This window comes from Microtus oregoni, unplaced genomic scaffold (assembly GCF_018167655.1).
Source record: "Microtus oregoni isolate MIOR12 unplaced genomic scaffold, Mior012 000087F_ref0000451, whole genome shotgun sequence".
Classification (NCBI taxonomy): Eukaryota; Metazoa; Chordata; class Mammalia; order Rodentia; family Cricetidae; genus Microtus; species Microtus oregoni.
In genome coordinates, this window is record NW_024544554.1 from 2,538,274 (window position 1) to 2,566,128 (window position 27,855).

Genomic DNA, 27,855 nt, shown 5'->3' on the forward strand with positions numbered 1-27,855 from the left:
CTGCTAGCAGGGGTGATGACTGACAGGTGCCCACTCTGTCTTTCTGTCACATTTCACAGGTGCGTTCAGAGCAACATCGTCTTGTTGACACAAGCCTTTAGAAGGAAGTTTGTCATTCCTGACTTTATGTCCTTCACCTCACACATTGATGAGTTGTATGAGAGCGCCAAAAAGCAGTCTGGAGGGAAGGTAAGGTTTGGATACACGTTTTCCTGATAGAAACATTTGGTGTAAAGGGAATAACCTGGGTATTTTGTTTACAAATTAAGAGATTGAGTCAAGCCACTAGATTTTGTGCTTTTTAAACCATGTTAAGTACTTCGTTTTGTTATTCTGCCTAGAGTGAAACCAAGTTTTAAAAGAAATTTAATTTGGAAAATGACTGAAGTGGCTTTGCATTTTTTTAATTAATAAGGATGACTGACATTGCTGCAGACTTGATATCCATTAATATAAAGTAAAATTATTTCTAGTTTTTAAAAATTATTCAGGGAAAGTCAAGCACGGTGGTCCCCCTACCTATAATCCCATCATATAGGAGTTGGAGAAAGAATCAGGAATTCAGAGGAAGCCTCACTGTGTAAGCAAGTGTGGGCCCACCCTGTCAGCCTGTGCTTCAGAAGAAGCTGTAACACCCCTGCCCCATAGATAAGGCACCCATTAGTCCCCCCAACCAAGTTCTCCAAGTAGCAGCAGAGATTTTCATATAATCTCAGTGTTGCAAGGTTTAAAGCTGTTAGGTTTTTCCTTTTTTAAAAAAAGTTTTTAGTTCTTTAGTCTGTGCGTGTGTAGGAAGAACAATTGCATTGGGAATTAGAGAGCAGGGAGAAGCCACCCAACGTCGTGCAGGTGCTGGGGTTTGTGGATTGGCGCTCTTCGTTTTCACAAGTATCATTAAAGGCCAGGTAGACGTTCCTGAGTATAAACAGCTAGTTGGCGAGAGAAAACACTGCCCAGCTTGTGTCTCTTAATGTCTTTCCAATGTTTTGGATAGGTTGCTGATTATATTCCTCAGCTGGCCAAGTTCAGTCCTGATTTGTGGGGTGTATCTGTCTGTACAGTAGATGGGCAAAGGTAAGTTTATTTAAAATTCCATGGAGACCAACTTTAACCCTTAAGTTTTGTATAACAATAGTCATGAAGCAGAAAGAAACATGATTTTGAGACTGGTCTTGAATTTATGTAGCATAACCTATCACATTATCAGTCAATTTGCAAAGTAAAAGCTGCAAAATACAGTCTTTTATATGTATTATATACATGGAAACTGTATTTGAGAAGCAGTCGATGATGAGGCTTCTTAAAGAATTATCAGAAAGTGTTATTATGAGGGAGAACTATAAAGAGAAATATTTGACTTTAAAATCTGGATGAAAACCTTTGGGAAAATGCTGAAGTGTGGGAATGTTTTTTCAAGAACTATTTTTTGGGGGGAGGGGGCTTCAGAGATGATGCTTGGTGAATAAAGTGTTTAGTGTGCAAGCAGGGAGACCAGAGGTGGTCTCTGGCAAATGTGACTCCCCGTAATCCCAGCAGTTGGGAGGGGCAGAGAGATCCTCGATGCAAACAGGCTACAGAACTAGGGAGTGGCGAGCTCCGTGTTGAGTGGGAGGCTGCTTTAGTAAAACGGAGAGGATGAAGGGCTTGGTGTCAGCCACACATGTGCACACGTCTGCTTCAGTGTGAAGATGCACACACAACTCTGCAAAAAATACTTTTACTTTGCTGGAAGTCAGAGTCATTGTCAAGTTCTAATTTTATGTCAGAACAGTTATGCCGTAAGTCTCAGTGTTCTTCCCACTAAAAGAATTTAGCTTAGAAATATAATTTTTCCTTAAAATTACTTTTTAAAAATTGTTTTTATTTAGCTATGCAGTTTTGTTCGCTACCCTCCCTTCCTCACCTCTCCCTGTCTACCCTGTTCTGTGACCCCCATGCTCCCAGTTTACTTGGGAGATCTTGTCTTTTTCTCTTCCTGTGCAGTTCCATGTTTGTCTCTCTCAGGGTCCTCTTTGTTGTTCTCTGGGGTTGTGGGCTGTAGGCTGATTTTTCTTTGCTTTATGTCTAAAAGCTACTTATGAGCCAGTACATACTATATTTGTCTTTAAAATTACTTTTAAAAGTGAAAATATAACAACATAAAAGTGTATGTAACTGGGGCTGGTGAAGTGGCTCAGCAGTTAAGGCTGCTCTTCCAGAGGTCCTGAGTTCAATTCCCAGCACCCACACGGTGTCTCACAGCCATCTGTACTGGTAATGGGATCTGATGTGTGCATGACGACAGAGCACTCCTGTGTAAAAACTAAATAAATTTTAAAAAATATATGTAGCTTGTAGGTATTGTTCATACATCTTGATGAATTTACATTAGTGATGCAATTTCATTTTATCTTTTCGATTTTGAACACCAGTTTCTTTATGTGGCTGGGCTGGCCTAGAACTGAACTCTGTAGCGTAGGCTATTCTCAAACTTTGTATCTTCATGCCTCTGCTTCTGATTTGGTTATAGGCATGTGCCACCATGCTTGGCGGTACCCTAAAGTTTGAGGCTACAAGTCAGGTAAATGTAGAAACTTTAGGTTTTTCTTCTTAAGGTAAAGTTGAAAACTTCTTCATCTGTGATTTTAATTATCTAATCTGAAGTGTCCTTAAGTTATAATAAAAAAGCGTAAGTTTTTTTATTATAAATAAACATGTTAATTTTTCTAAGGTGTAATTTTTAAAAGACCTAGTTTACTCTGAAATCAGGTGGTAGTAAGAAAAACGTACTGATTTAACACCTAATAAAACTTACTTTGACTAATTTAAGCTTTTGCCGTTTTCTTTGCAGTATCCCTCTTCAACATATTCTTTTAATGTTTATATTCACACACACTCACACACGCTCTCTCTTTTTCTCTCTTATGAAGATGAGAAGATAACCTGAGGATAACCTCATTACCGTGGGTCCCAACGATTACACTCCGGTTGTCAGACTTGGTGGTGGGCACCTTTCCCTGAGCGTCATGTAGCCAGCCCCTAAACTTCCTTAATGTTGAAGTAAACATTTACGGTTGAATTAAAAATGTTTATGGATTAGAATTAATAATATAAAAAGAGTCTGGTCATGCAGCTGTTTCCAGCTGATGCTAATTGTTTTCTAAATCTACTTGACTAGGCATTCTATTGGAGATACCAAAGTCCCCTTTTGTCTCCAGTCCTGTGTGAAGCCCCTGAAATACGCCATTGCAGTTAATGATCTGGGAACTGAGTATGTGCATCGCTATGTTGGGAAAGAGCCAAGTGGATTGAGATTCAACAAACTATTTCTGAATGAAGATGGTAAGGAATGTTTACAAGTTGGTTAGAGAAAGAAATAACTCATTTTTTGCTTAACTCTAAGTAATTTGAATTCTGCTTTTGAAGAAATCTTTTCCTATTTTTTTAAAACTTGACGTCGAGTTTCTTTAATCTTTAGAGGTTTTTTTATGTTATCTTACACCATTAGCAAGAGCAGTAGGGAGGTAGGGGCAGGAAATGTATTCCACAGCTGCTACGGTGCACATTTATAATGCTAGCAGCCCATAGCATTCGAGGGCAGCCTTGGCTACATGAGCCCTGTCCATTAATAAATAAGTTACATTATAGTCACCTATCGAGGGTTTCTGTTAACGTTTGAAAATGTTTAGAATGTGCTTAAGAACAGTCCATTGGGAGCAGCTCATAGTTCTGGGGTGCTCATAATTACTCTGAGTGTGTTGCTAATAATTTCAGTTAAAAGAGCCTGTTTGGCAAAGGTAAAGAAATAGCTAGGTTCAATCTCCTTACCAGTTTTATTGTTAGAGGCTCTGACCTCAATTTGTCCATAGAATGAATGTATAATCACTCTTAAATAAACGTCATATACTATAAAAGGGCATACAGTTTTTTGTATTTTACCATAATCTTTGCTGTTTTTTTTACCATAATTTTATGCTGATATAAATTAGCATATATTGGCAATTTTATTGAGGATATTATATTCTGAAATATTTATTAGGCCCTTTGACATCCAGGTTTAATAAAAACTCGTTCTGTTATCCCTGGAATATAAAACATTTTATAATATAATGAGCACTTTCTTTTGGAAGGCAAGGGGAATAATCTAAGTCATTCTGGCAGATACATTTAAACATCTAAAAACAAATGTAGAATTTGAATATTAGACATCTTTTTGAGAGGCTGTTTAAATGCTTAGGGATTAAGAGCACTGGCTTATCTTTGAGAGAACAAAATGTGTTTCCCAACACTGCATGGTAGACTAACAGCTAACTACAGTGTCAGTTCCAGGGCATCTCAGCGCCTCATCTGGCTGCCTCCACCCCAGGCACATCCATTGTGCAGAGACATACGTACGTCCAGGAAAAACACCCCCCATACATGTAAAATAGCATAGCATCTTATGAAAAATTAAAAAAATGTTTGGGTAAATAAATTTAACATTATTAATAAAATTTTTGCCGTGTTCATGAATGGTTTTAAAAAAGTGGTAGTATGTCCATGAAAACAGTTGTGATGAGAGCTCAAGGCTTTAGTACTAGTTCTTCATAAGACTTGAAATGGGAAACTAAACCAGAGGTCTTGATGGCCAGAAGAAGGCTTAGGGTCCCTATTTGTTCCTGAGTCCTCAGGGGATGCTGCGTTATTGAATCTTGGTTTGCACCAGACCCCACACAGAACAGTTTGAAGATCATTTTCTCACTTAAAATTTCACTAGTAGATTGTAGCTATGGAAACAGAGTGTTTGTTCCTCTGTTCACTTCGGATCAGAATTATATGGTAATAATTATCACTCTTGCTATGTAAGGTTGTAATAATAAAGATAAGCAACAGTTGTAGTAAACCTGTAAGAATATGTAATATGTTTAAAGTGTTTGAGATGTAAATACTTTTTGTCCTGAGATTGGCGTTGGCTGATACTTTCTATCATCGTGAGGAAACACATCGTGGAGATGGCAGTCTTGGAAAATATCCTTATCTTCAATGATACAAGTCATAATAGCACAATTATTCATTGAAGGTGCACAGCTCGAAGCTAGGGTTGGGAGTCTGCAGACCTGTGACCTCATCTCTCAGTTGTAGGTATGAGTAGTCATGAGTTTGAGGACAGACTGGGTTACTTAGAGTGTTTCAGAACAAAAACAGTAGCAAAAGTATACAGCGCAGTAGCTTTTACTATATTCATTCATGCCCGTCAAGTGGGAACGCTGTGACCACCTCCACAACAAATTCCATATTCATTCGTTATTCCCTATCTCTCTTTAGCCCTGGAACCCGGCAGTATATTTCTGTCTATAGATTCATTTATTCGAGACACTCCAGTTAAATGGGATCACTTAATATTTATTCTTTCATGACTTAGCTTAATATGATTAAGGTTCATGTAGTTTATTCCTTTTTATAATATTCCATGATTAATAAACCTTTCAGCTGATTGGACATTAGACTTCTCTTGGTTACATGGCTAAGCGGAATGGCTGGGTCCCATGGTGACTGTTTATTATTTTGCGGAACCATTTGACTGCTTTCTCAGAGCTTACAGGTTTAGCTAGAGGCTTGTCTTATGGAATGTAACCTGTTAATGTAAGGAAACCAATGGTGTGTATAGTACAGGTAAATGTCTGTCAGGTTCAATAAGCTTATCCCTGAGGAGATAAATCATTGCCACGGGGAAGTAGGCGTTTGTTTTGTTATTTGAGGCCGGAGCTCAGGTAGCCCATTCTGGGATTAGGAAAGAAGAACACTGCCACACTTTGCTGGAAGTCTTTCTCAAGTGAGTATTTGTAATGGACTGGAATTGTGTGTTCATGATTCACTGTTCAGTGAATGCTAACGTCATAAGTTAAGCTTTTAAAATTTCATTTAAGAATTAGAATTGCTAAGCTTTTAAGTTTAATCAACTTAAGAATTACAATTAAGAATTTAAAGAATTTCAATTTTTAAAAGTTTAAGAATTTAAAAATTAATTTAAAAAATTTGCATCAATAAGCAAGATCCTAATCAATTTTTGGAGGTCCTGTAACGGCTCCACAGGACCAATGAAAAAAATTAATTTTAAATTTAAGAATTGAAATAAGTTAATTAAAAATCAATTCAAGATTTAGAAATGGTTAGGATTATGGGTCAATTTAAAAGTTAAATTTTATTTAAAAAGACTGGAGAGATGGCCAGTGGTTAAGAGCACTTGCTATTCTTGCAGAGGACCCAGGTTCAGTTTCAAACACCCACATGGTAGCTCAAAACTGTCTGCAGCTCTAATTCCAGCGGATCTGACAGCCCTCTCTGGTCTTTCCAGAAATTAATTATGTATGTGGTGCACATATATACATGCAGGCAAACACAGAAAATAAAAATACATCTTTCAAAAACCTGTATAAGAAGTGTTGAAGGTACAGAGGATATATGTAAAGTGAGTATAGTTTTATTATTTAGGCGTATTAGTAGTGTTTGTGTTGTTCTTCAGTGGACATACACACACATGCATACATATACGTGTGCATAAATACACGAACCTTTTTAAACAGTGAAATTGGAGTCATACCAGATGGGCTTTTTCAGGATTATTTGTAATATAAAGTTCCTTAGGGGTCAGCTGATGTATGCATTTTGTGAACTTTAATCGTAACTGAGATATATTCAGTCATTAGAACTCAGAGATAGAGATTGAGACTGAAATGGCAGGGTTAAAAAATTGGATGTGCTTTTAAAATTACTTTTTACAACTGCTGTGTGAATCCTTTTTTTACTATGTGGTATCAGCAGAATCCTAGGTGTGAACAACTGGTTTATATGTACCTTGCTCCAAACAATCCTACTGCAGAAAAGTACGTGTGCATCCGAGGAAGTGGTGCCAAATATCTGAAACAGTGCTGTTGCTTTATGTTTTCAGATAAACCACACAACCCTATGGTAAATGCTGGGGCCATCGTTGTCACTTCACTGATAAAGGTAAAATGTCGACCTTTCCTTTTAACCTAGTCAAATGTTTTAATAACTAAGGAATAAATATGTATTTTGGATTGTTTGTGTAGGACTATGGTACATTTTCCTTGGCATTAATAAAATAGTCTTGTTATATTGGGTTAGGGTTATCAGTCCGTGTCCTCCCCCGCCCCTCCCCCGTGGTGTCATTTCAAGGATAAAATGAAAACCATTGGACTCACCAAGGATCCCAGCCATTAGTTCACTTCTCCATATAAATTTAGCTTTTGATCAGTAGGCACTGAGGTGTTTCTTTTTAAGGCTTTTAATCTTTTTTTTTTTCTCTTCTAGAAAGAGTAAAAATTTTTTTCTAGAAAGAAGCATTTTCTGTATAATATTTTTATTAGTTAAATGCTGGAGAAAATGTTCTAATTTTTGTTTAAGACAAAATATATTTATTATATTAAAAGAAGTAAATTATTTTTATCCTCAAGCTGGGATCGCAGTTTCATTTAAGTTTGTTTCATTTGTTTTACTTTTATCATGTCATTAAAGGAAATAAGGCTTCTTCCAGTTATTACATTACTTACGTTTCTGTGTTTGCATTGTATGCGACGCTTTATGTTAGTGATTGTATTGCTTCAATAATTGGAAGCTAATGTTTTGAAATAAGTATTTCAAAATGGTTCTGTTGTGTGATAGACTTTTATATTTATCACACAATTTCAAACACGCCCCCCTTTTTATTTTTAATTTCTATTTGTGTTACTTATTAAAATGAATTTTGTGCTTGGGACACTTATGTTCCTCAGTAAATTTGTGCCTGTCTATTTCAGGTTAGAATAAAACATAACTGATGGACTTGTATATGGATACTATAGATGGGGTACTGTGGATGCAGACAAAACGCTGAAGGGTAAATTACAGGCATAGCCCAGTCCTCAGGAGCTCATCCAGCTATAGTAGAAGCCCTACATTAACTCAGTGAGGTTTAAAGCTGCTCTCTTAAAAATACGTTCTTTTAGGGCAGTGATTTATAAGCATTGGCCCACTTGGCTCTAAGTAGATTTTATAGCCAAATATCTTTTAATGTAGCTAGTTTGAGTTGAGTTTCTGCTCTCCAGTTATTCTGAGGTGAAAATTGTTGTAGAACATAGCAGTGCAGTTATATAGAAGGCACACTGTACTTAGGTGTCCTTAGGTAAACATATACATACACAAGTGGGCCTTTGTCGCTGAATCCAGTAAATGTCCAGAGTCCATAAGAGTACATTTATTTTAGTGGGCTCACTGACTTTCCTGAGGACGATTCATGGATTTCATCTCAACGACTGCAGTGGAGGGGCTGTCGTGTTGAGGATTCCTCAGTTACATGTGACTTAGAGGTAGCCCGGCAGAATTGAGATCCTGTCACAAAGGGGTGGAGGAGGTTAGCATGGCACACCAGAAGGGTCTCTTTAGAGGACGCTTGTGAAATGATTTACAGAACGTCTTCTCCACTGCATGCAGTTCAACCCCTTTTGTTTCATGACTGTGGGCTGAGTCAGGTGCACTGACATGCCGCATGCGGGAAGTGCATGTCTGGTCACACCACACCGTCACCTCATGAGTCTCACTTCCCATGGTATGTCATGTGTCATAGACCACGTCGGCCCAAGTTAGTGTGAGCGTTAGGAGCAGTAAAGAGCACACACAACATAAGTCGGGTCAGGGCCCAGTCGTCTTGTATTTGTGACTTCGGTCAATTTTAAACTTGTAAAATTTAAATTTACCAGAAAAGTTGGCAGTTCATATTTAAACTCATTATCTTTGAGTCTTTGTTTTCAGACTATGTTTCACAAGTATTTTTTTTAACTGAACATAATGTAAATCTTAAAGGTATAAGCTTAATACAGCTGTAAAACTGCCCTAAAAAGAAGACATTCCTTAGGATAAAGAAAGAATTGATTGGTTAGGTATCCGTACACAGCCTCTGTATGATTATGTATTTATAAAATGGAAATGGTGTGAAGTTAACAAAACCTAGCCAAACAGCCCAGTCGTCTTACTTACAGGAAATGGACGCTGGATGGATTGTATCACCAGTGGAATCTGGTTTGTGTTCTATTATGTATTAGCATTTACTGTGCCATATTTAACATGGGGGGTTGCCTTTCCACTTAATGCTGTCTTTGACTTTAGCAGTTATGAAAGCAGAAACGCTGCGTTATTTTAACTTGTACAAAAGCTGCATCTATTTTTTAAATAGTTATTCGTAGCCATCATGTAGACACTAGTTGGTGCCTGCTCTCTGATTGCAAACATGCTCCTTCGGGGAGCTTGAACTTGTGCGCCTAAAGCAGGTCTCGTTCTGCAGCTGTCGGATGCAGCCTGCTTTCATCTCTTTACTTGACCTTAAGACTGTTTGCTTTGTTTTTTTCATTCAAAGTTCGGGGCTTTGTTATGGTACCATTGCAACAAATCTCATGTTACACCCCTCCAAAAAAAGTAGAGTCTTTAGTAAGACTCTTTATTTCATAATTTTGTAGTATTGATATTTTTTCCTTGTAGGGTTGGTGGTGATCCTCAGGAAATGGGGGAAGAGGCAGAGCAAATGTTCAAAAGGATTAGCAGATTGTGGAAAAAGGAGGATTTGGACAGAAGGAACCTGTTGCATTAATTCTTAACCACTAAGCTTATAGGAAAACTCCAATATTTAAAATTTTAAACAAAGCTATATAGGTAAATACCTTTTTGAAAACAAATGTAATTTTACACTGAAAATGCACATAATTACAAAGACAAGGGTTATTCTTACTTGCTTTTCTCCTATAGTAGCTGCTATGTTTAAGGGAATACTTTGTTACAATCTGTTTAACTATCTCATGATGATAATGTGTGATTGTGTGGTTTAAAGGAAGAAATAAGAACAAGAGGGGTAGTTATGTTTAGATGAAAAGATATGTCTCTCGTGTTTTTGTTTTTCAGTGATAAAAACGACCTAGGTTTATCTTAAAAGTTAAAGTCTGATGCCTTGAATATTGGGGTAGGAAACTTAGGGCAACATATTATAAAATGATGTCACTATTGCATTTTGATTTTAGAAATTTGGTAAGCTATATGATTTTCTAAATTTATGTCTGTTCTAGTGGTTGTTTCTAAGTTTCACCATTTGAAAAAGTTGTGTGTTCCCTCAACTCCCGTTTTGGGAAGCAGCCATTTTTTAATTAAAACATTAAAGATTTTAAAGTGTTGCTCTGTAAAACCTCAAGACAAATCTAATTCATCCCTGCTGTCTTCTGTCTGTCACACTGGCCGTATTGCAGCAGGTTTCCTAGTCAACTTACCCCTCAGGTCGTATAGTGCAAGGTGCCCTGGGCTTGGTATATTTACAGCACAGGAGTTTAGTGCTTTATTTACTTGACATTTATATTAGTAGACAAATTTGAGGGTTTTTTTATTTTTTTTAAATGAAAGGTAGAGTTTATTTTTTTTCCAGCCGAGTTAATCGAGCTGTTCAAAAGAGATAATCTATAAAAATGCTGTATCAGCAGGGCACACTGGTACTTGTCTTTACCCCAGTGCCCTGAAACAAAAGCAGGTAGATAGCTGTGGATTTTATGTCAGCTTTGTGTAGATCGTGAGTTCTAGGCCAGCCAGAGGTAGTAGTAGGGCCCTGTCTCCAAAAAGCACTAAAACCCAGATATAGAACAGTTACTTTTTATTTTTAATACTAATTTGTAGTTTGGTGCTGTTTAGTTTCAGAAGGATTCCTCTGTGACAAGATCAAACCAAGACTTTTATAAAATCATTTTCCATCGCCTCTCTCTGCTTCTTTTGTGATCTCTAATAATTAATTGACTTGCATGCCCACTCTTTATGACTACATTGCATAATAATTGGCTAACATGTTGGCTGTTTAATGAAACATTTTTTAGTGTTGCCAAGTATATTTGTTGTTGTACAGTTACATGAATACATTCATAAACATATTGTAAAATCAGGTCTAAAATTACTCCCAACATAGTTACATTAATTCTTTCAGTTTATGTTTTCAGAATTCAAACAGCACAGTATGTAGCAGTGCTTGTACTGTGGGTGCCATGCTGGAATAGCTACATCCCTGGCGCCATGCTGGAATAGCTACATCCCTGGCGCCATGCTGGAATAACTACATCCCTGGCGCCATGCTGGAATAGCTACATCCCTGGAGCCATGCTGGAGTAGCTGTATCCCTGGCGCCATGCTGAAATAGCTACATCCCTGGCACAAAGGGTTAAGGGCAAGGAGTGCTGGTAGTTTAAGAACTTCTCCTTCCATATATGTTTCCTATGTGCCCCTCTTAAAATACTTTGCTTTTGGTTTGGATAGTTCCCATTTTCCAGAAGAAAGGCCATCTCATGTTGTCCATACTTGTTGCAGTTCACTGCTCTATGGTAAAAGTCTTGGTTGCTAATGAGGCAATACTTTAAAGTACTGAAGTTAGTAATACTGAGCCTGTGAATTAAAGTAATGCCTGGTAAGAATTGTTATTACCAATAACACTATTCTAGGTTGTTTCCTTGTTTAGTTTAACAAAATTGAAATATGACTTATGCAGGTTGAGCTTAGGTACAGTATTGATTGCTATGTGATAAGATCCCAGTTGTGGAGGAGGGAGTAATAGTTTGCTGTAACAAAACCTTGTTCTGCGTCAGTCTGCTCATTGACTATGCAAAAGGGCCTTGACGTCTGTATAAGCGCTAGTGTGAGAACTCTCGCAGGGTTCTGTCAGTAGGAATGATCAATTGGCATATGAACCACAGATCAGTTATGATTTTGAAGACAAAAGAAAATGCCCTACAAGGTAATCATACAAATTCTGCAAGATGATTAGCAAATCGACATCTTCTTTCAAACATATTACTACGACAAACTCACTCATGAACAGAATCGAATGCCCAGCCCCGTTTACCCATCACCTGCTCCAGTTTTATAGTCGCTGTTCCTTCTCTCCTCAGATGACTACACCGTAGCAAACCTGATGGTCCTTTTTCAGTTTTTCTTTTCTTCGGCAAAGCACGTACTCTCTTTTGTTTTGTGTATATGTTTTTTTCCTAAGAGCTTTGCATAAAAGCTTTTTACTCAATGCTTCAGTTTTATAATTAGGTCCCATCCATCCGATCTATTCATCTGGTAGATGAAATCTTTCCAAGGGATATGGGGACACCTAGACTGTAAGGATTCAAAAAGTTAAACACCATTTCCAGGGTAGATAGAAGAACAAACATCATTAATCAAATGCCTTTACATATAAATAGGAGATACTCTTTAGTCCATGTGATCATTCAGTATTTTATTATTTCCTACTTAGATAAATCTGCTTAGAACATTTCAGATACCTATTAAAAACATTATTTAATAATGGAATCTGAATGTAACAAATAATACAGTAAAGGTTGGATATTTCCTTTTTCATTTCTTTGTTTTTGTATTTCGAGACAGTTGTTTCTCTGTGTGTGTTCCTGGCTGTCCTGGAACTCCTTCCGTAGACCAGGCTAGCCTTGAACTCAGAGAGATACACCTGCCTCTGGCTCTTGCTCTTGAGTGTTGGAATTGAAGGCATGCTAAGTTGTTTCTTAAAAACAATTTAAAAGCAAAATTCAATTTTTGGAAGCCATAAAATAAACCAAGTATGTGACCAAGTCTAGGGTTGAAATGTTAAACTTTATAATTCAATGAAGAAAACTTGTATTAATTTTGCAGGGTAGCTCAGGTAACTTGTTTATTTTATCTGATTAGTTGTATATCCAGTGATGGTCCATGTGACAACACAGTTGTGCTTTTTTGTGTGCTTTCTCGAAGGTTAAAAAGGTTTTCGTGGCTTAAATGTTGTTACATATTTTACAGCATTAGGATCTATGGAATATTTTGACAACTGCAACAGTTCAATGAAGTTGGTAATTTCTTCTTTTAATTATTTTTCATTGAACAGCTTTGGAGTTACATGTCTACATTTTAGATTCTGGTATAAGAAAACTTTTATAATGTCAGGATGCTTTAGAGAAAATATATAACCCCTCTTACAACAAAAGGGTTATAATCTAGCTGTCATTAAGTTATTTTTGCATTATTTAAGTTTGGTTAATGTCTAATTTTGATGACACACTCTGGTGTTTCTGTTGCTGATTATGTACATGTGATTGTACTTTCTAAATAGCTTGATTTGTAGGATTTTATGTATTTACCAGTCATAACTAGACTTCTCATAGGGAGAATGGAACTAGCTTTGTTCAGTAGATGACACTCTGGAACAAACTCCCTGTAACAACATCGTAAATAATGCTTCGGAACCTTGAGGGTAGATTCTTAACAAATTGCTTTTTTTAAATGGTTGTCAAATTATTTGAATCCTGTTTTAGAGATTAGCGATGTATTGTTTCTGTTGGGTGCACATCACCAATCAATACGTTTGATTTCAGATCTTCAGCTTACTGCTTTGTAAACTTCGCCGAGGTAAAATGAAACCATTTGGCTACTTGAACTGATCTACGTTGCACAGGCGTTTTCCTAATAACATTTGTGCCAGATAACACGTCAGAGCTAGAAGTAATGAAACAATACATCTTCCTCACTCTAAATTGGCTTAATGTTAAATAGAATTATTAGAAGTGAGAGTCACTGAGAGTCGAGCTCCCCCCATGCTCGTAGACTGTAGTCAGCATTTGCTTATAGCAGCACTAGAAAAGATCAGTCGGGTGTGACAGCTCAGTTTTCTCACTCAGTACTGGTTTAAAGACTTTGCTTTAAAAAAAAATACATTGTTGTTAATTGAAAATCATGCTTTCTATATTACTAATTATGTTATAAGGGTGAAATTTTAAAACTTTTTGAAACTGAAATTAACATTTTAGCAAACCATGTGCTGTTACGAAAGATAAGGGGTCCCAGGGTTATTTGTATTCTCTAGCTCTGAGATTAGTAAATATGTTTTTAAAATAGATATTCCCTTTGTAAATTTTTTCAACATTGGGTGTTGACGTGTACAGAGTTGAAGTACTGTTGCTGTAGAAGGGTTTCCTAGATGTGAGACAATGTGCAGTGCCTTGAATACCATGGTAGCGAGGGGACGTGTATTGTGTTAGCTCCCTGCTCAGCTCCGCAAGTGTCATGGTAACGTGTTTGCCTTTGTTTCCTTGCAGCAAGGAGTAAATAATGCTGAGAAGTTTGACTATGTAAGTACAACACAGAATAATGCTTTTGCATTACATCCCTCAAGTATTTAATTCTGGTTACTAATACTCCTAATTTGGTTTATAGGTGATGCAGTTTTTGAATAAGATGGCTGGTAATGAATATGTTGGATTCAGTAATGCAACGTGAGTCTAATTTGTTACTTGGGCTTTTACAGTTGGTCAGACAGACTTCTTTAAATTCACCTGATAATTAGACTATAGAATTTTATTTTCAGTACTGTTTTACTTTTTATATATACACATATTCAAGCATACATATACATATATGTAGGTCCATGCACATGGTCTCCTTGTGGCTCTAGAACTTATTTCAACCAATAGTTAATTACTTAGAATTTGGTCATTAGAGGTAGTTAGTCAGGTCTAAATTACCTGAAAGAAACATTTAAAAGGCTTAGAAGCCACAGCCAAACCTTAGGCGGTTCTCAGAATCCTGTAGAAGAGGGGGAGGAAGGATTATAGGTGCAGAGGGGTCCCATAAGAAAACCATAGAATCAACTAACCTGGGCTCCTAGGGGCTCACAGAGAGCTTGCATGGGACTGACCTGTGTCTTCTGCACATAGGATAGAGTTGTGTGGCTGTGTCTTCTTTTGGGGCTTCCCTAACAGTAGGAGCAGGGACAGTCTCTTGGCTCTCTGTTACTTCCTTCTGGGTTGCCTCAACTAAACTCAATAGGAGAGGAAGTGCCTAGTTTTACTACAGCTTGCTATGCCCTGGCTGGCTGATATACATGGGGTGTCTTCCCTTCTCTGAAGAGAAAGGAGGAACAATTGGGTTGGGAGGTGTTGGGGGAGGGACTGGAAGGAGATGAGGGAGGGGAACCGACCATCCAACTACCAGGACCCAGGACAATTTGGAGGTGGCGGGAGGGAGATTGGAAGTAGAGTTTCTCTGGCGGTCCTGGAACTCCAGGCTGCTCTTGATCTCAGAGAAGAAATCAAAAAGTTAAGTAAACCTTTTTCTTTTAGGTTTCAGTCTGAACGAGAAAGTGGAGACCGAAATTTTGCAATTGGATATTACTTAAAAGAAAAGAAGGTTTTTAAATTTTTATTTCTATTCAAGGATATTTTGTGTAATAAAATGACATCTAAGAACTTAGCAGTAGCCTTTAATGGTTTAAAGTGAAAAGTTTTGACAAAGCCCTTTTGAATTCTCAGTTGATAGCGGATTACTCATGCTACTATTAAATTGATTTTATGTGTCTGGTAGTATTCAAGTACTTGATTGACAGTGTTAGTGTGAATGCTCATCCAAGTTTGCTGCATTTTATTTCTGAAGTGCAGTGTCTAACTAGTGCTGATAAACCTTGTTTTTTAAAGAACTTTAAGAGACTGATTCAGTGTGATGATAAATTACAATTACTTAATCTTTGTCTCTTAAAATAGAATTTAGGAATTTATATAACATGGTATAACTTCTTTATATATATTCTATAGACTATACTTTTATGCAAACTGAAATATTTTATATATCTTAAACTTAACACTGATGTATTTTTTTGTTTGCCTGAGTTTTCATTGCTTTTCTGTATTTGAATTTGCTTTTTTTAGTGTTTTCCGGAAGGCACAGACATGGTTGGGATACTAGATTTTTATTTCCAGGTAATTGATTGTATAATTTATCTTTGTAAATAGATGTATCACGTTTTACAAAATGTGATGTCTTAGAAACACTGACTCTAGGCCATGAGAAAATAAATTTCATGTCATGAAAGGCTGTTTAATGTCGTGTGCTAAAGACCCACACATGGGAATGGAGCAAGGACAGTGTAGACACACATGCAGATCAAGGCATGGGGGGGGGAGGGGGCAGATCCAGAAACTCGTTCCCTGCTCTGCTCTCCTAGTGTTTATTTTGCATACGCAAACCTATTTGGTTTTCAGCGGGCTTCTGTCAGTATTTTAAAATGTCACTCTTCTGTGCTGTCTTACTTTCTGTTCTCACTGTGTCTTTTGATCCTGATTTAATATTGGAGCTGAGGATTGCTGAGCACACGCCTTCAGCGCCCCGCGCACATCATTTCTGTGGTACAGATAACAGTTTAGTAGAGCCTTCTTTGAAATCCCTCCCTCCCCGTGTATTTCTACATAGTAAAGTTGTAATGGGAGTATGCATAGACTAGGTTTTGTAAATTTCTATTTACTTTGTATTTGACTTACGAAGACACTTTGAATTCTAACCTTCTGGTATCCTTATAAGATGTTTACGGGAGGTTGGTAATGAAGTTTGATGGAAGTACAGGTCCTAGATATCTGTTTACTCAGTGTGAAAGCTGTATTGGGAATCCGATCTTTCCATGTAAAATTTAATTCAATAATGACCTATTTGGGTTCTGAGCCCTCTTTCATCCACCAGCAAGTACAGCATTGAACATAGCATGAGATGTGTGTGACTCCTTGAAACGATCATTTGAAAATCATGTCAGTTTTATTCTAGCCAATAAAACGTTGTCGTGTACCGTGCCCCCGTGTCTACGCTCGGTGCGCTATTACCCAGTTCGCGAGCTTTGGGCAGGGGGGCTGGAGGTTAAAATACACAGACACACACAGAGAGACAGCGGCACGGGTCATCCTTGAATTCCCCAAGAATGCCCCCTTTATTGTGTTCAGGGGCACATTATATAGAGATAGCCACGCCCCAGCCAAACCCACCAGAAACCACTCTCCTGCCATCGGGAACTCCTGAAGGTCTCGTGCTCAGAGCAGCTGTAGGCACTCAGATCAGGGGATTACAAGAAATTCAGGATCTGGGGTCTCACTGCTTCCAACAGTTAATTTTGTCTATTACAGTTTGAGAATCTATTGTGAAATTTTGATTCTTTAGTGCAGGAAGAAATTAAGAGATAACCATAGAGGTACTCTTGTCTATAGAGAACTGAATTTTACTAAGTGAGCATCAAGCTATTAAGAAATTGTTATTAAATTTGGCATTGTCCAGTTAGGAGACTATTATTTATGATAAACAGAATTTGGTTAATACTGATTATGAATTAGGAAATGATTAAGGGAATTTACGTTTTGTTTTTGTAAGCATTTCTCTACCTAGGCAATGATAATGGGAATTTAAATCCTCCACGGTGAGCAAAATTCTGATTAATATTAAGTATAAACTAGGAAATGGTCGTGGGAGTTTAAATTTTATTTTTGAAAGTGTTTCCCTACTCAAGCAATAATACTGGGATTCCACTTCCTCTCTGTTTTGAGATGGGGTCTGGCTGGCCTGGAACTCACAGTGTAGACCAGGCTGGCCTCCAGCTCACAGAGATCTGCTCAGTTCTGGTATTAAAGGTGTGTACAAACATACCTGGTTAAATCTGAATTCTTTTTAGAAAGCATTTTCCTACTAAGTCTTTGCTCAGTGGGCCATTGTAACTTGATTCTGTAGTTAGGGAAATTAGCCTTCCCCGCTTCCATCCAGTTTTGGTTGCTGGTAATTAAAAATAAAATTGGAGAAATATTATTTTAGGTTTAGAGGTAAACTTGGGTTTGTGAGGTAAATTGTTAATGCTCTTGATGTTATACTTCAGTGCTGGGATCAAACTCGGTGTGGTTAATATGGAAGGCGCGAGTCCTGCTGCCGAGTCCGCCCTTGGCTTTCATGTGTTATTTTGATGGCGTTTACAGTATCATAAATTTGGAGAACTCTGAATAAATCTTAAAACGACTAGAACTTTGGTCAGTTGAAATCTTAGAAATGGCTTCAAGTTAGAGTAAAATCATCTCTTTTGAAGCCGTATTTCAGATTTGTAGGCGATATCAGATAAAATGGCTTGTCATAGAAGGCAGGTGAGATAAAAGTACTGTGAACTAAATTTTTATAACTCGTTTTTTTCTGTTTTAGCTGTGCTCCATTGAAGTGACCTGTGAGTCAGCCAGTGTGATGGCCGCAACACTGGCTAACGGCGGGTTCTGCCCGATTACCGGCGAAAGAGTCCTCAGTCCTGAGGCCGTTCGGAATACACTGAGTCTGATGCATTCCTGCGGCATGTATGATTTCTCAGGGCAGTTTGCATTCCATGTAAGTAATTGCTGATTAGTTTTCTCTTGCAAGGAACTAGTCTGGACTGGTGCTTTTAAAAATGCAGTTTGAACTTTGCTTCTAAAGCTGCTTTACTTCTGGAGAGAGGCTTGTTTCCAGGGTTAATTGGTTACACATGAGTAAGAAGTAGAGTTAACTAGTGTGCGAGCTTTCCTTAAGAATCCACTCACGATACAAGGTTAGTCCAGACTTGCTCTGGGCTTCTTGGTGATGCTTGGCATTAGGGTGGGTTGTACCTCAAGAAGTCCTAAACTCAGAAAATGCACATGCAAAGCCTGAGTCCTTGCTTAAGAGTGTGAAAAGTAAACCTTGAAATGTTTTCTTTTTCTGAGACAGGTTTCTCTGTGTTTGTGTTTCTCTGTAAAAACACAAGCTTACATCATAATGCCCTTCCAAATATAGTTTTTGGAACTTTCTTCTTTTTTTAAGAAACTTGTCTTTTCATATTCTTGTGTGTGTTGGTGCGTCCACCAGTGCCTACGCCTTGGTTCCAAGACTGCACTCAGGCTGCTGAACTTAGCGCCTTGCTCCTTGACCACTCAGGGCCATTTTGCAGATCCTGCAGTTTTCAAATGCAGTAAAGTAGAGAAATGCATCTCATGTTATTCATCATTCACCTTTGATCATTATCAGTCCATGACCAACCTTGTTTCATCTGTGTGCAGACTTGCTTTTCAGTCTTGTTATACTCTAGTATGGAATTATAAATGCATAGCACAGCATTATAGTGCCATAAAACTTCACTGTTGCATAGAAAACAGTTAATGTTATCATTTAGCAATACTACTAAATTTAAGTACTATAAATTATGATTTATATAGTTCTACATTTTGTTTGATTTGGAAAGTAAATAATTACTTTTTTTTTATGATCTCTTTTTAACTTATTTTTACCTGAAAACATTGAGTCATTTATTCCTGTATATTTTTTTCAGAATAGATTTTCCTCTGTACCTGCTCTGTTTTCCCTTGTATTTCTTATAAGCTGGCAGACCTGATCTGATTGTTTGGTTTGCTTGTCTCATTAGTTTTTACGTGGTGGCTGCAGTGGTGGCTGCAGTGGTGCAGTTCTGTCAAGCACTTGACGTCTGACTCTCAGTAGTCCACTAATAAATGTTTCTCTGGCTCTGCTGATTTGTACTTTATCTTAATTGTTCCACCATTATGCAGTGATTCCATCTTGCATAATATAAATTTAAGTTTTTTGAAGAGGATTAATTTGTATTAACATTTCTCTATTCCTTGGCTATTTCTCTGACAATATACTATAGAAAATCTCATGAAGATGCAATTCCTCATTATTTTTTAATTTATGAAATATTTTTAGAATCAGTATGCTTTTTTAGGATAATTAGAAACTAGGGCTCTGTGAAATAGCAACATTCATAGCCCCACAGTTCAGATTCAAGCACTTTTAAGTTACATTTAGTTTACAAAATGTCTTTCAATTTTTTCCAGTGTTGCACTATATTCCAAGCTTATATGAACCTTATTTACTGTATATAAATATATCTATGCAGTACTTTTAATGTAGAAGTTATCTTATTTGGGCATACACTATTACTTAAAATATTTTTGCATTTATTTTTGTGGAAGGTGAAGGGTTGGGAATTACTGACTTATTGGGAAGGAGAAGGGTTGGAGGTGTCCTTGCACCCTGTGGAGGTCTGAGGAAAGCCTGGAGGAGTAGTCCTCCCCTTCCACATAGGACTCAGGGATTGAACTCAGAGTTTCAAGGTTGATCTTACATGTGCCCTAATCGTGAAACAGTTCTCAAACGTAACTTTTGTTTATCAAAATATTTATATGAATGCTCCTTTTAAATTATTTTCAGGTTGGTCTTCCTGCAAAATCTGGAGTTGCTGGAGGTATTCTGTTAGTTGTCCCCAATGTCATGGGCATGATGTGCTGGTCTCCGCCTCTGGACAAGATGGGCAACAGTGTTAAGGGAATTCACTTCTGTCATGTAAGCACATTTTCTTAGTGCGCAGAAGGGAAGGGAGGGGGCATACAAGCTGCTGTCCAGTGTCCAGGGGATTTCCTGTCTGTGGACCAGCTCACTAGGTTGTGTGGACTAGCTCACTAGGTTATGTGGACTAGCTCACTAGGTTGTGTGGACTAGCTCACTAGGTTGTGTGGACTAGCTCACTAGATTGTGTGGACTAGCTCACTAGGTTGTGTGGACTAGCTCACTAGGTTGTGTGGACTAGCTCACTAGGTTGTGTGGACTAGCTCACTAGGTTGTGTGGACTAGCTCACTAGGTTGTGTGGACTAGCTCACTAGGTTGTGTGGACTAGCTCACTAGGTTGTGTGGACTAGCTCACTAGGTTGTGTGGACTAGCTAACTAGGTTGTGTGGACTAGCTCACTAGGTTATGTGGACTAGCTCACTAGCTCACTAGGTTATGTTGACTAGCTAACTAGGTTGTGTGGACTAGCTCACTAGGTTGTGTGGACTAGCTAACTAGGTTATGTTGACTAGCTCACTAGGTTGTGTGGACTAGCTCACTAGGTTGTGTGGACTAGCTCACTAGGTTGTGTGGACTAGCTAACTAGGTTATGTTGACTAGCTCACTAGGTTATGTGGACTAGCTCACTAGGTTGTGTTGGGGGTGGTTGTAGAGAGGCTGCAGACGGCCTTTAACCCTGGCCCCATTTAATTTTCTTTTAGAGATTTTTGTTTTTTATGTTTATTTAAACAGTTTCATTGTATGTGTATGGGTGTATATGTTCTGTAGCTGGTGTCTCTGGAGGCTAGAAGGTGTTGTATCCCCAGAGCTGGAGTTGCAGATGGCTGTGAGCTGCCATGTGGGTGCTGGGATCAAATCTGAGTTTTCTCTTTACTGAGTGTTTTAATTTCCCAGATTATAATTTATTTTCAATTTTTAGGAACTCAGCAATAGAGAATTAAAAATCTCTTTTAACAATTGAGTTATTAAAGCAACTTATACTGCAAATAAAAATGAATAAGTTTTAAAATTATATGCTTTTATTTTTTAGTTTAGTGGTTACCAACTACTTCTTGCTAATGTTTCAGCTTTTGTGTTTATTTTCATTTACTACTTCCCAAAGCCCTTGTTGAGTGCTATATACTTATGGGCTTCCCAATTGAAATTCTGATTACAGTTCAGGCTTACATATTTTGCAAATCTAAAGAATGTAATTGTATTTTGGTTAAGTGATTTTTAAAAGAAAAAATTTCATGGTTACACAAGTTGTCTTGATATGACTTGTTAAAAATCCTTTGAGTGACTAAGCCTTAATGTTCAAGAGTCAGCCAGGAGTTGTTCCTCTTCCTGACCATAGGGCTGTTTGACTAGCCAGCAGCATGGTTGCTAGGAGACAGTAGTGAAGCTGCATAGCATAAGCATAATTTGCTGGACTATGAATACACATAGCCAGGGGGTAGCTGATTTCTTAACCATATTCTGTGTAACTCTTCACAGGATCTTGTTTCTCTGTGTAACTTCCATAACTATGATAATCTGAGACACTTTGCAAAGAAACTCGACCCTCGGAGGGAAGGTGGTGATCAGAGGGTAAGCCTGTCCTTTCTTCCTTCTCCTTTGCTCTCTGGGACAGGGAGCAGCCTCGCCTGCTGTCACAGACAACCCCAGTCTTACAGTTCCATGTAATAAGTAAGGTGTTCCCGTTTTTATTTTCACTAGTACATAGATACTAAAATCATCTCTTGGTATTTAAACTAGAAATGGTTAGCTTAGCAGCAGTGTTGGTTTCTGCTGCTTTATGTAATTGTTTTATAATTGATTATATTAAAAAAAGATATTGGAAGATTTTATGTATTATTAGTCCAATTGTTAAAGCCTTGTTTTTACTGTTAATATTTGTCAGTTACTGTTTGGGGTTAGGTTTAGCTCATTGTCTACTGTGTGAATGGATATGTAAATAGAAAGGTACATTAAACTTCAGAACAAAAAGGCCACTGGAGATAAAACACTTTCCAGAACAGGTTTAATGATACTATGTTTATTAGAGGCAATAAGGAAGCTCTACTACTCCATGCTAAATACCCCTAAGGTCTTGCGTATTACCACTGTTTGTGACCTCATTATGCATAATCATTTCAGATTTAGAGCTATTATTAAGATCAGGACTTGTTGGGCGGTGGTGGCGCACACCTTTAATCCCAGAATTTGGGAAGCAGAGGCAGGCGGATGCCTGTGAGTTTGAGGCCAACCTGGTCTATAGAGAGTTCTAGGACAGACTTCAAAGCTACAGAGAGAAACCCTGCCTCGAACCACCCCCTCCCCCAAAGATCAGGACTTAATTTTTTTTTCATTGGACCAAAGGAATTGCTGTTGAATTTTAATAACATTCCTTTGTTTCCTATGAAGAAATATGTTAGTATATAGAAAGTGTATTAGAAAAGCACTTACAAGTAGTAATTTAAATGTGTGCTGAGTACATTTTGTAAGTGCTGGCTTATGTGTGTGTTAGTTTGTCTGGGAACTTTGAAAAGCTGGCAGTGCAGGAACTTTCCTGCCGGTCAGCATGAGTCACACATAACGATGTCAGATGGTGGTGGGTGAGCATATTGATGGATCTCAATAACCTTCGTTGAAAAATACCGTTTTGTAGCATGGACCTTTCGTCACTCGAGTGCACTAATAAATTGTGTATGTTGCTTGAACAACTAGCATTCCTTTGGACCATTGGACTATGAGAGTCTCCAGCAAGAACTTGCTTTAAAAGACACAGTGTGGAAAAAAGTGTCACCCGAGTCGAGTGAGGACACCTCTACAACTGTAGTGTATAGAATGGAGAGTCTGGGGGAGAGACGCTAAAGACGTGGGCTCTAGCTGCAAGAGTTCCGCTCTTACCTGGGAAACAACTTTAGGCTTTTCCCCCCTCCAAACTAAGTATTTATTTGAGTTTTTCATTGTTATCAACCTTGGGTACTGGAGCCGTAAAACTTTAAAGCAAATTTTTTTTGCTTGAAATCTTTGTATAAAGAAATGAAAAGATTTGTTAATTTTTAGACGAGCATTTACAAGTAAAGCAAATTTTGCTTTATTTTTTAAAACTACAAAAATGCAATTTCTTTAATTACATTAAAATTTTCACTATATAGTCAGATAACCACATTGTTATGAGTTTTAAAACCTACATGTCAAAGTATTAATGGATTTGTTTTCTTTTCCAGTTATTTATCCTATGCTATACCCGATAGGATATTGGTAGTGACAATAATGAAGTACTTCCATGCTAAATACAAAACTAAACAGGCAAAGTAATCCAAATTATTTTATTTAAAAGAGCAGTAGATTATAAAATTAGCTTTGGTTTACCCATATGTCAGTTATAGTGATAAATTGGCTCTAAATATTTAAAATGCAGTTAAAATTTATCAAATATCTTAAATACCTGTTTTGGTTTTGCTTTTTTGTGTTTGTTTTGTTTTGCCACTCCTCCTGTTCTGTCAGAATCCCGTGTATTAGGGGTTCCGGCTCACTGAAACAGTTCAGCCAAAGAATCGTAGGTGTGTGAGAACGCTGTGTGCTGTTGTTAAAAAGCTATAATGGTTAGCTGCTCAGAAAAAGACAGTAAATATCTTCAAAATGGATTGTATTTTCATATTATTCATGTAATTTTTTTGTTGTATTTAAGTATGAATGGTAAATTTTGGTTTTTTTGCTTTTAGTAATTTTATTGTGTTTCATAAGTGCTAATGAATATTTCTTTTGTGATAAATTATTACATCTCATAAATTTTGTTCTTTTTGAACTTTTTATTAGCATACTTATGAAATTAATTTAGTCTGAAGGTATTACATGTGCAACTAAAATATTTGTTAAATCTGAATGCTTCTGTTTGTTTTAAAAATGCAATATTGAGAATCAAAACTTCTTTTCAAGAGAACTATGGGCTCCATTTATCCGATTGAGAACAATTATAGGGATTATTTTTAAAATCTTAACTTGGCCAAAAAATACTAAAGTTCTGTAGTATTTATTTGCATTTCTTCCTTCATCCATGTATCTTGTTTTTCCTCACAATTTCAAATTTATTTTTTCAAATTCATTTTTAAACTTGTAAATTTTAGGCAAGTGGTTGAGAATAAAAGCCTTACATCTTTTTAGAGTTAGGCCTATGTGCAGTAGGTCAGCGCAGGAAAAAATACTCGATTGACATAGATACTAAATAGGAAGGTGTAGAAAAGTCCTCGTGAGCAGTTTTGAGATTGGAAGCTGTGGTGTTAACAGAAGAAATTTCTCCCCAGAAGTGCTACCTAAAAACCTCAGACTAATTTAAGTATTAAGTTCTGTATTTAAATAATTCCATGGTGACTTTTAGAAAAGACTTCTCTGTTGCTCCAGTGTTGAGATGCATTTCCTAACTGGATGCCTCCTAAGTCTTGCCTCTGCCCCTCATGTGGACATTCTCTGTACTCAGAATTTGCTGTTTCATTCAGAAGTTGGCTCTACTTTACAAAATTTTCATATCATGTGCATATTTGTAAATTTCAGAATTCCTTTGTTAATTTGTAGCACTTCCTGTAGATAATGCTGGTAGTGCTTGGATGAACACTCAACCATGAGGGGGAATCAAGTCAGCTGCTGTGCTTGAGGAGCACCGTTAGGAACAAGCGTCCAGAAGTGTGTAGGGAAGACACTAGAGTAAGAGGCTAAGGTATTGTGTCTGCAGACTTCAACGACAAAGGAGAGGAAAGCCTTGCCAGTTCGTGAAGTGGTTCAGCCCCTTCAGTGTTCTCAAATAAAGTGCTTTGAGAAGTACCCAGGATTGTTGGGTTTAATTTTTCCTGCCATTATTGATTCTTGATATTCAAGCATTTACATGATAGCGTATTTTTCTTTTCGTTTTCTTGTTTTGGCCATCATTAACATTTCATTTGAAATGCATATTTCCTAAAATATTTTCTTTTTAGCATAAATGTTGTGCATTTTTCTTAGTGTTTGGATTAAAACATTTCTGTTGTTGAGCTTTTTCATTTGCTTTGTATATTTAATAATGTATCTTTATTTTCCAGTATGCCTACTTTTTGTATTGTACAATAAATTTATTTTAAGCTGATTTTATTGTTTTTTTTTTAATATATATGTATCTGTAAAAACACCAGTGATGTTTAAGATAACAACAACAACAACAAAAAAAACACTTGGGGTTTTAATTTAGAAAAAAATTATCTTTTGTGAAGATATTGACTGTTCTGAAGATTGCCTAGAAAGGAAACTAAAAATACCAGAAAGTCATTTGAGATTTTATTTTTAATGATGTATAGTAGGGGGGGGATTTTCCCATTGGTTGTACTTGAATTATTTAAAGAAAGACTTGGCTGACATCCTCCCCCCTCCCCACACACACAATCACATAAAAGTAAAAGCCAGAAACACTTTTATTCTATTTGCAGGCTGTTTCTGCTTCTGAGGAAGAATGCAACTAATTTTATTTGTTGTTCAAATAGTAGGGGATAACCACTGCCAAAACAATAAAGTGTTTTTTAGTCTTTGCTTAGGATAAAATTGTTCTCAGCAGAATAGAGTTTATGTGATGTGGGCTGACTGTAATACAGACGTCTACCTTCAGGAGCTTTCGTTTATTCTCTCCAGTTGGTTCCGAGACCATCCAAAGCACACACTGCACGCATTCATTGTTGGGGCATTTTTCTGTTTTAGAGGGATTCCCTAAATATATTTTAAAAGTAGGAAAGTGCTCTTGTTTGCATTAATTAGCATTAATATGTGATATTTCAAATTAACGTTTGGTTCTAGTTGACAGCTTTCATTGTGTTCAGTGTGGTATGTGTAATACTTTATGTTCTGTTCCTGCGAAAGAACTGCTGACATTGAGTGTGTGCACATGTATGTGTGTGCGTCTCAGGTTATGAAAATGACAAATGTTCTTCCCGTGTAGTCCTTTGTGATGATTTATTGAATCACTGTATTCTTACTCCAGGGTTTGCCATAAAGAACTAAAAATTTTTGCCAGTCTCAATTTAACGAGATCTATTCGTGTTGACTTTAAAGACTTGTGGTTTTTCTTGTTGCTGTTCCTATTTGCTGCCGGTGCTGTCTGCCAGGAGAGTAAGGAACAGTGTCTGGAAAATCCAGGGCAGGGGAAGCAGGGATGTCTGAATGCCTGCCTGTAGGTTTGTGTGACCTTACACACTTTCCAGCGTTTATTATAAACAAGGATTATTCACTTAAAATAATTAATGCTACTATCATTTCACTTTATAGGTTGATTTGCAGTTCACTGCAAATTTAGTTATGAGAATTTTCTTTATTCTTCATTAATATTTTGTTTTTATTTTGTGTGCATTGGCATTTTGCCTGCATGTATGTCTGTGTGGGGGTGTTGAATACTGCAGTTACAGACAGTTGTGAGCTGCCATGTGGATGCTGGGAACTGAACTCAGGTTCCTTGGAAAAGCAATCGGTGCTCTTAACCGCTGAGCCATCTTTCCAGCCCCTGTTATTTATTTTTCAAGAGTCTTGATTTCTCTACTAACGTTGAAGGGTGAAATCTTAAATGTTCAATTTAGTTTACTTACATGTGGTTTTCCCCTCTCTCAGTTCTCTGCCACCTTCTGTTAGATCTTGCATATGCATTGTGTCATGAAGCCAGAGCCACCTGAAGATGGGGTGTAAAAAGCTAATTACCACGCTCCATGAAGTCTAGTTTAGTTCAGGTTGACTTAGAACAGACTGTTCTTCACTCAGTCAGTCCGTTCTCTGATGAGGACACCTATGTATGGACATACATTTAACTATATTCATGCTTCATTTCAAATTGCAGTACAATTTCAAAAAACATTTTATATTTCCTAGAAATGGAAGAAATTTAAATGTATTTAGAAGGTTTTTTCCTCTAGATTCAATAGTTTGCTAATGTGGATACTGTAAAATGTCACACTTAAAGAAATTTCAAAATCTACTATCTAATATAGAGCTGACAAAATTGGATGTTCCTTACATTTCTTAATAGAAAAACGCTTTTAAAACAAAAATGGCTGATCGTAAATATTCTAAGTCGCTGTGTTGCTGCGTTTTAAGTATTGACCTTACGTTGCTGAAATGCTTTCAACTCTAATACTGTAAACGATTAAAATCACATATTTAGAAAGACTTAACTTTTGAAAGGAAAACTTTTTACCTGAAATCATCTTTGCTTTTATATCGCGTATCTGATGATTTTTTTTTGTTCCCATAGTGAAATTCTTCTGTGTCCTCCAATGTACTTGAGACTCTGAGTTACATAATAATTGCATTTGTGTTCTGTAAACAGTTGAAGGGTTCTCTTGTGTTAAAAAAAGAAAATCAGTTGCGTCTTTGTCAGTCTTGGACATCCTATGACTTACTCTGTTCTTGTGTGCCGTCTGGATTTGCTGAGAATCACTAAATGATATTAAATGTGATCTCGAAGGCTCCCTGGTAGAAGCTCCCAGCCAGCTGCTAAATGTTCTCTCAGAGTACCTGTCAGAGCTGTTCGTGGTGGCCGTCCAGTGGATAGCGCGATCTCGTTTGCACAGACTTTTTAAGGAGAGGCATAATTAGCAATGATAGGACTGCAAGTTACCAGGCAGGTTGATTGTACCATCAACATTTATTAAAACAGCTTAATTGTGTTCTTTGTTAAGTAATAGTGCAGCTAATTAAAACCAGTCAGGTTAGAAATGAATGTT

The 27,855-nt window shown here is 37.3% G+C and overlaps 1 protein-coding gene across 2 annotated transcripts in view; it reads left to right on the forward strand.

Annotated features, from left to right (window-relative positions):
• The window catches only part of LOC121442192 (glutaminase kidney isoform, mitochondrial-like), a 64,042-nt gene that overhangs the window by 17,380 nt on the left and 18,807 nt on the right, over positions 1–27,855 (forward strand). The window contains exons 4-15 of one of the 2 annotated variants that reach the window (XM_041643649.1): positions 60–189; positions 995–1,074; positions 3,158–3,321; positions 6,908–6,966; positions 14,100–14,132; positions 14,218–14,276; positions 15,123–15,189; positions 15,705–15,755; positions 17,995–18,171; positions 20,026–20,157; positions 21,638–21,730; positions 22,850–25,238. In XM_041643649.1, coding sequence (XP_041499583.1) covers positions 60–189; positions 995–1,074; positions 3,158–3,321; positions 6,908–6,966; positions 14,100–14,132; positions 14,218–14,276; positions 15,123–15,189; positions 15,705–15,755; positions 17,995–18,171; positions 20,026–20,157; positions 21,638–21,730; positions 22,850–22,996 — 1,192 coding nt within the window. In that variant the 3' untranslated portion in view covers positions 22,997–25,238. Of the gene's footprint in view, positions 1–59; positions 190–994; positions 1,075–3,157; positions 3,322–6,907; positions 6,967–14,099; positions 14,133–14,217; positions 14,277–15,122; positions 15,190–15,704; positions 15,756–17,994; positions 18,172–20,025; positions 20,158–21,637; positions 21,731–22,849; positions 25,239–27,855 lie in introns of those variants that run through there. The other variant, XM_041643648.1, reaches the window with a different exon arrangement.